Here is an 8,881-nt window from a genome sequence, read left to right as displayed (position 1 = left end):
ACATTACCTTCCACTCATTGATAGAATCACTAGCCGTGTCAGCCATTGGTCCTCCAAGCTTTTGAGTTATGCAGGCAGAATGCAATTGATTAGAAGTGTTATTCGCTCTATAGCACAATATTGGATGGTGAATTTTCCATTGCCTAAATCTGTCTTAAGAAGTATAGATTCTATTTGCAGAACTTTTTTATGGACAGGGAAAACTGACAAAAGTAGGAAGAGTCCTGTTGCATGGAGTAAGGTATGCAGTCCTATCAAACAGGGTGGTCTTGGCTTGCTTAATTTGAATGTTTGGAATCAAGCTGTCCTATTGAAGTGTCTATGGGATATTTGTAACAAAAGTGACAGATTGTGGATTCAATGGATCCATAAGATTTATGTAAAAGGAAGAGATATTATGACTATAAGTGCAGGCCTGAATTGGACTTGGAAGATGAAGAAAATTATGAAAGAAAGGGGAAGTCTGGGCAGGATCCAACATCATTAGGATCGTATGTTGAATGCTGGGAAATTTTCTATGAGGAGTGCCTACCATATGCTAATGGATAGTAATCAAAGTGTGTGTTGGCAGGGACTGATGAAACATAATCTAGCACGGCCAAGAGCAAGAATTACCTTATGGCTGCTTTGCCATGGTCATTTAGCTACAAAGGAGAGGCTTTGTAGATTTGGTATTATTGGAGATTCGATGTGCAGTATGTGTGGTCAAGAGGAAGAAAATGCAGATCATGTGTTCTTCTCTTGTGTTAAAACTGCTGGCATTTGGGCTGGAGTTATGCATTGGCTTGGTACTTGTCATCAGGTTCATGTTTGGAGTAAAGATATACAATGGATCCTTGCTCATACTAAGGGTAAAGGATGGAGGGCTTGGTTATTCCAATTGGTGGTGACTGAGACTGTACATGAAGTATGGTTGTATAGGAATGCAACTGTTTTTAGTAAAGAAAATTATAGTAAGAATATCTTAGAAAAAATTATTGATAATATTGTGTATAGAGGGTGGAAAAATAGGAAAATTGGTATGCATATAGCCAATTTAATGCTATAGGATGATAGGTTTGGGCTGAATCCTTTGGATTGCCGTGTTTGTAAAGTTTTTTGAATTAATATATTTTTGGTTCAAAAAAAAAAAGGGGGGAAAGAAATGAAAAAATATATATAAAGTGACGAGTGTCACATATATTTATATATATATGAAAAGTGACGAAGGTCACTTATATATATATATATATATATATATATATATATATATATATATATATATATATATATATATATATATATATCTATATATATATCTATATATATATATATATATATATATATATATATATATATATATATATATATGGAATGAGATGCCCGTCTCTTAGGCCTTTTTGTAAATCGAGACGCCCGTCTCCCTTTTCCTACTTGGACCTAGTAAAATGCAATTGAGACCCACGTCTCAAGACTTCTTCAACTCTCCTATTTTCATGCCACGCTCTAAGTCAAAGTGGGCTGCATTTCAAGAAGATTAAGGCCACGTTTTAAGGAAATGGAAGTTAGGAGGAAGCACTATATAAAGAACCAGATATTCACGTAAAAGGGGTTGGACCATGCTTTGTCCCAGCCATAGTTTTTCTTCAGCATTTTTATTCCAGCATTTTATTTCTAGCAATTGTTTTCTATTCCGTTCATCTTTTCTCACAACAATTTTTACACCGGAAATTGTTGTGAACTTTTAAATGGATCTAACCTTACGTTACATCATAGTATTTTAATTCCTTGTTTATATTATTTGATCGAAGAATTCTAAGAACAGATCCAACCGGCCTGTGGTGGAGTGTTCTCTATTTCAAGATTCAAGAATTAATTCAAGTTATACTTTCAGGTTTTTATTTTTATTATTTATTTAATTTATAGTTTTATATTCCTTGCTTATAAATTATTGAATATGTCTAAATATATTAATTACGATTGTTTATGCATGTTTAATTTAATAAGTATGTCTGGCTAATTTAATTAAGATATCGGTATGTAAAGTAATTTAACCGTAGGGATCCGAAATAAGTTGGCATAAATTTTCCCGTTAGAAACAACCCAAGTATTAGTAGTCTTAGCTTTACATAGTAACCTTAGATAACGGTAGATCGATTCATAGTCATTGTGGATTCGATATCTTTTAAAACTACACGACACGACTGTGCACTTGCAGTTATCAAATTTATAGACATGTAAAGTCGCGATCAGCAACTCGTCGATTTGGGATTCTTAGAGCTTGATAGAAGCAGTATAAGTATCAAACTGGGCTTGTGCTGATTTGTGAGAATCAAATACTTTTTCAGAAGCCTCAGAAGTTCGAAGCGTATTGTCGAATTCAGCAGTTTGGGCTTGTTTAGCTGATTTGATTTTCTCCTTGACATCCACTTCCCTATTATGTTCTGCTTGAATTTGATTTATCAGGTTCTGGATGTCAACAAGGGCTTCGCCTACATCAGTGGGGCAAGCAGTAATATTAATTTTATTTATCAGTTTTTTGATGTTAAAACTTGCACCCACATCCGTCTTTAGCTTCTCGAAAAGATCAACTTCGATGACAACTATTTTCACTTGTTGCAGAAGTTCTTCATAGGACGCCTCGCTGGCACTAATGCCAGGATGAGTTGAAGATCCAGAGATGCTCTTTTCAGAAGAAGATTCCCTTTGAGCCAACATTAATTTGACATACTTGAGAGGATTTTTCTGTTTCAGAGCATTTTTCTCCTCTTCAGTAAGTGACACAGGTAAGCTTTGGTTTATGGACGGTAGAATGATTGTTTGTTGCGTTGTCGTTGTAGTAGCAGCTTCTTCAGGAGTGGCCTTGTCATTCTCATGCGTGGTTTCTTGTTCACCCATTTCTTCATCCTGAATGAAGTACTGATCAACATTGTCGATAGATGGGTCATCATCCTCAACATAATCTGTGTAGAACTTGGGTCGCATAGGAGGATTGTTGGGAGTGTGTTCAGAATCTTCTTCTCCCTCTAGATGGGCCTCGTCAGTTGACTTCAGGTTTTCTCTACCATCTTCACCAGGAGAGGAAGTATCTTGATCATTTTGAGCCTCAGTTGGATCAGGCTGTTGGACTCCGGTCGAAGATCCTTTGTTTTGGACAATGTTGGTTGGAGGTGAAGATGGATTTCTGTCAGCTGTGGGCCCACTCTGGTTGTTAGTCGAAACTTGGGGAGCAGCAGTTTGTTTCTGAAATTAAGAATGTTAAAATAGAGAAGATATTTTCTCTAAGAGGGAAAGTAGTAACAAAAGCTTTACCTGTTGGGTCTCAGGGTTAGAAGCATTACTCAAGATGCTCTAGAGTTACGTCACCAGAAGCTTGAGGTTGAAGTTCTAGGGGAAAAGGGGGAATAATCTTGAGTTGGATGCCTGAGATATTGGTGTTTTGATAGGAGGCAACAGTTTCCTTATTCTTCTTCTTTTTCTTTTCTAAAGGTCTGGGGGAAGCTTCGTCCTCATCTTCGATAATGTCGACGTTGCTAGAGGAGATTTTTCTTTTACCTGGTGTTAATGGAGGTCTACCATCACCCTGAAAAGAAGGCAAGTAATTATTTAGAAAGAAAAGGGAGAAAGACAAAGAGATCATAAAATCGACTAACTTCGAGCCCCTTTTTGATTTCGGAGCAACTTCTTCAGTCGGAAGTCCTTGACTTGAAGAAGAAGTGGGTTTAGAAGTAGTGTTTGAAGTGGTTTCGTCAAGAGTTTATCCTTCTTCACTACTCTTCTTTCAACAGTTGAAAAGAATGTGGGTTAGTCGAAACATAATATGTTAAGGATTAGTAAAGGTTGAAAGGTTGTAAAACCAAGAAATTCAAACACTCCACACCTTGACCTATTGGAGAGGTTATTCTCACTGCATTTAAGTCGAAGTGGCGAAAGCCTTTGAAACTGTCTAAGGTATGTTTGGTTGCAACTACTCTCTTAGCAGGTTTTTTATGATCATTTTCCAAATCATTAAAGACATTCCCACACATGAACCAATCTGAGTAAGGAGGAAAAAATTATAAAGCAAAATCTGCACTGGGTAAATTTGGAAATTTGGGTGGTTCGAACTCAAAAGCCAGATCATATTTGAGTTCAGGTTTTACAGCCCTAAGATTTTTTCTCTTAGCTATTTGTTTTGTAAATTTCTCTTTTAAAACGAGGGCTGCATCACAAACTGTTCAAACAATTTGTGTAGTATCATAGATAGTTTCAAAGTACTTTTGGAATGCTTGGATCTCTTTAGAATGTGTAAGCTTACCTTTGTGAGATTGATCCTGCAAACATGAAAAAGCTTTTGTTAAATTAGCTTTGATTTCGTCAGTGGTATACATATTGTCAGAGTAGAATTCTGTCCACCATTGACCGAATCCTTTTGTGACATAAAATGATGGTTGATACGCTATCAATTGAAATTCAGCAAAGTTTGCATGATAGCTTTGGTGTGTTGCAATGTCTCGGGCAGTCCAATCAGTCCCTGCAACACATAATTCACGCTTTCGTTTGAAGAGAGATACATGAATGAGTTGACACAATCCAAATTGTCGAGAGACAAAGTTTGGTTGGTAAGCTAATAAGCATACATGGCTCTTCACTGGTAAGATTCTTGAAACCAGTAATCTTAGGAGCAAAAACGCACGCCATATATATATCTTCAATCTCCGCATTGGCATCCTTAATAGCGTCTTCAAGCAAAGTAGTAAACCAAGAGGGGCCATGAGTTCATTTGGCAAATGGAGCCATTGAAGGAGTAAAATTGTGGCCTTTGGAAAACATCAAGGTATGTTTAGTGAGAGAGGCTTGAAAGTTATCGACTTCATCAGTTGGAGTCAATTGAAGGAGCCTAATGCCTTCAATGTTTCTGTCTTTTATCTCTGGGTCATTTTCATCAACATGTCCATGTGTTGGCAAAGAAGGTTCGAAGGTGGCATTTAGCCACAATTTAAGAAGCTAGTAAGGTCCAGACAGAAGTAGGTTGGTTCCAGGTGTATAGTCCTTTAATTTTGCACTTGCAGACTCTAGGCTTTCATATAAACTTGCTAACAAGAGTTCACTTAAACATATTTTTCGACCATTATGCAACTGATTGACGAGGGTTAGAAATCTCTTACCGACTTTCAGGGATTTATAACAAAAGAAAAATTTAGATAACCATAAACCTAGGAATGCTATGTGTTCTACGTCAGAAACATTTTATCCTTGAGTATGGTACAAAGTGATATAGGCATTGAATGAAGCATTCTTGACGTTGAAGCCAATTAAATCTTCGTTATCCTGATAAGGGTCGAAGGTCTCTCCTGTTGGAGGAAGTCCGGATATAGCAGCTATGTCGAAAAGCGTAGGTGTTATCATTCCACATGGAAGGTGAAAAGTGTTGTATGTACCGTCCCAGAAGTACATGCTAGACAACAACAAGGGTTGACAATAGCTGAACCCTAATTTGGACATTTGAATTAGGTCGAAGATTCCTAATTCCTTCCAGAACAGGGCCTTTTGTTTTTCAACTTTAGTTAACCAAGATAGATAAGATTTGTCTAAGGTTGGACAAGAACGAAAAGGTCTGAAATTCTCAGTTATGTAATCTAGCTGGAATGCTTCTCTTTCTATGAAAGTAGGTGAAAAGGTACCCTCAGAGGTCTTTTCTTTAATAGGTTCAACCGAATTCTAGTTTGACCTTCATCCTTTGAGGGAACGATTTTGTTTGCTATGGGTTTCGTATTAAAATGACATGGAAAAAATTCTGTGCATTTTTCTAAATGACTTTGAGAAACTAATGGTCCTAAAAACCCTAATTTATTTCCAGAAACAATGGATGGGATCATTACCTGGGAAGTGAAAATAGCTCTTTGTTCTTTAGTAAGCTTTGGAGCTGTAACGTACTCTCGATTTCCAACCGTGACGATCTTGCTTGTTGGAGTATCGATATCGTAAGAAGCAAAACTCTTTGGAGATCCAGCCTTCTTGGCTTCCTTAGATTTCTTTTGCTGGTATATCTTGGAGTTATGAAAAGGGTTTTTCTGAAGGAGAGAAGTTTCAGAAAGCTGGAAATTTGAACCAAGGATGAAGATGGATGTTTGCGTAAAAGAAAGAAAGAAAGATGGTGGCTAGCTTTTATAGGGCTACTCTATGAGGTAGTAGGTTACACCTGGCAGGAGTAATGGGCCACATGCTAGCGGTTTGGCGAGTGTCATACCCCAAAATTTACCCGATACGATTCACGTCTATTAATTTATTGAGGGTAATAAAATTAGGAGTTATGGGGTTTAACATTTGTATTGTTAAACCAAATCTCTTATAAAAAAAAAAACCTTCTAATTGAATATGGGGGTGTATCTATAGGATGTCCTTTGAGCCCAATTGAAAATTTAGGCCCATTAACTTGTTCCTAATTTTTAATTTTTAATTTTTTGTTTAAATTATATATTTCGGTTTTTCCCTATTTAAAACATGTTTTTTTAACATTAATTTCTTTTTATACAAACTATATATAAATTATTATCATTATTTTATTATTTAGTTAGTATTATCATTAAAAACAAATCTATTATATCAATTATATTAATATTACTATTAATCATTATTATTATCAAAATCAAATCTTATGAATCAAATATACAATAAAGGTCCAAATACAAAATCAATCTAATTTACAAATTGAATCAAATCCTAAAAACCTAAATCAAAATCTAAACTAAAATCAAATCTTATTTCATGAATCAATTTACAACAAATCAAATATATTACAATCAATTACAAAGCAAATCTAATTTTTAAAAATCAAATCCAATTTTATTAACAAATCAAATATATTACAATCAAATCTAATTTACAACAAATTGAATCATTCCTAAATATGAATTAACCCTAAGGCTATAAATAATAAACCTAAGTCTATAGAAAAAGGGATGAAGAAGAAACCCTAATCTAAAAGACGGAGAAAGAGAGATCGGAGAAGGGTGTTGAAGCGCGAAGCCTTCAACCTTGCGCTGAAACCTGCAAGCAAAAAAGAAGAGGATTAATAAGGATATTGGAGCTTACACGATCCAGAGTTCAAGATAAAAGGTAACCCGAGACACTTAGCTTAGATTTTTATGTCGAATGCATGTGTGTTTTGATGTGGGTTTCTGGAAATTTAGGGTTAGGGTTCTTCAACTTAGGGTTAGATAACACCCTCCTGGATTAATATTAAACAAAAAATACACCTCCTGCGTTCTATTTAAAAGAAAGAATAATTAATTGTTTTAAATTACATGATTAATTTTAAATAGTTGTTGTTTGGTTCGATTATGTTTAATAGTCGCGCTGATTAATAATATTTCTTCGGATTAAAAATATTCAAATTGATATTAATAATTGGATATAATTTTACATGCACACTTAAGGTTTAATTCCTTAATTTATTTAATCGAATCAATCAATTACGATGACTAGCGACAAAAATTAATTTTTGTCAAGCTAATTAAGATAGGGTCGATTTGTTAATTTTTTTAATCAAACCAATTGATTACGATGATTAATAATCAATTATTCAAATTTACTTTAATTTATTTAAACTGGTTCTATTTACTAAACGTTTTAATCAATTCAATTGGTTACGATAATTAGTAATTCTTTACTAATTTGTTAATTATGATGATCAAATCAACTGATAAACGCGATTAATAAAATTTCAAAATATTAAAAAGGGTTGTATGCCATATAATAAACTTATAATATCTTCACAAACTGCGAATTACACAAAACTACGACAATTACCAAACTGCGTATGGTAATTAAAAATACACTTCAACATACAAACTTCAAAGGCATACAACCTCTAAAAACACCAACATATCACGAACTACGTAGACTCTGATCCTCCATAAGGAGGTACGTAGGCACTTGGTAACAAGGCGAGTCCCCTTCCCCAAAATTTCAATAGGTTTAAGGTTTGCCCTATTTAACTTTCTGTCACCTTTCTTTATTAGCCACAAACCTTACCTTAATACTCTTAAGCCATAAACCTTTACCCTAGACAAAACCTTAGGAAAGGGTTAAGGGTTCCTAATACCTTCCCTTGACCTGATTATAATAACTTATCCAGATCTCTAAAACTTCGTAGGGTTTCCTATTCGCCCTGGCAGAATAGGTGGCGACTCTAAAATCTAAAATTTTTAGGGCAGGTTGCTACAGCTGGCGACTCTGCTGTGGATAAACAAAAGGCGAATTATTATGCTCCTAGGTTTGGTTTAGGATTAAGGTATATGTTAATCATTAGGGTTTGACTAATTTTTTGGGTTAGAATTTTTGGGGTTAGGGTTTAGGTTTTTTTATATTTAAGTTTCTTTTTATTTATTTATTTATTTACAGTTCTTTTTATTTACATTAATTTAAATAAATATCTGCCTAATTGTATATTTGTTTTTTATTGCATTTTGGGATATATAAATTGCTGTTAAAACATAGGTGTGGGAATTATCTTTAAGATCAGGGGAGACTTGCATCGCCTACGAGTCTTAATGATAATTCCACTCAGAGTGGGTTGAATATTCGGAAATGTCCAAAACGAGGCTTGACTTTGTTGTGGGCAGGACTGGGTATTTAGATGATCTCTCTGGGAACCCACCCCTAAAACTCGAACCTCATGGGCAAATGAGTTGTTCTAAAATCCAAAGAGACAGAAATTCTCAGAGGCCACGAACGGCCCCATGAGACCTTTTAGAACACACCAATGGGAAAGGTAGGCTCCCTAAGCCGTTGCGTCGAACCTATGAACTTAGGGCTTATGTGCTTATGTGTTTAATTATGTATTTTATTATTATTTTTATATCATAATTGGTTGCATTCATCATTCATCATGTGCATTTCTTCATCATGTCTTATCCAC

General features: G+C 35.0%; 1 protein-coding gene across 1 annotated transcript; it reads left to right on the top strand.

Moving 5' to 3' along the window:
- The first annotated feature begins 541 nt into the window (after window positions 1-541).
- Window positions 542-1,048, top strand: LOC131642471 (uncharacterized). The gene has a single exon (XM_058912710.1). It carries the CDS (start codon window positions 542-544, stop codon window positions 1,046-1,048), a length of 507 nt encoding a protein of 168 aa, XP_058768693.1.
- The last annotated feature ends 7,833 nt before the right edge of the window (window positions 1,049-8,881 follow it).

The sequence above is a fragment of the Vicia villosa genome, unplaced genomic scaffold, assembly GCF_029867415.1.
Source record: "Vicia villosa cultivar HV-30 ecotype Madison, WI unplaced genomic scaffold, Vvil1.0 ctg.005079F_1_1, whole genome shotgun sequence".
Taxonomy (NCBI): domain Eukaryota; kingdom Viridiplantae; phylum Streptophyta; class Magnoliopsida; order Fabales; family Fabaceae; genus Vicia; species Vicia villosa.
This window is presented reverse-complemented; position numbering and strand designations above follow the sequence as displayed.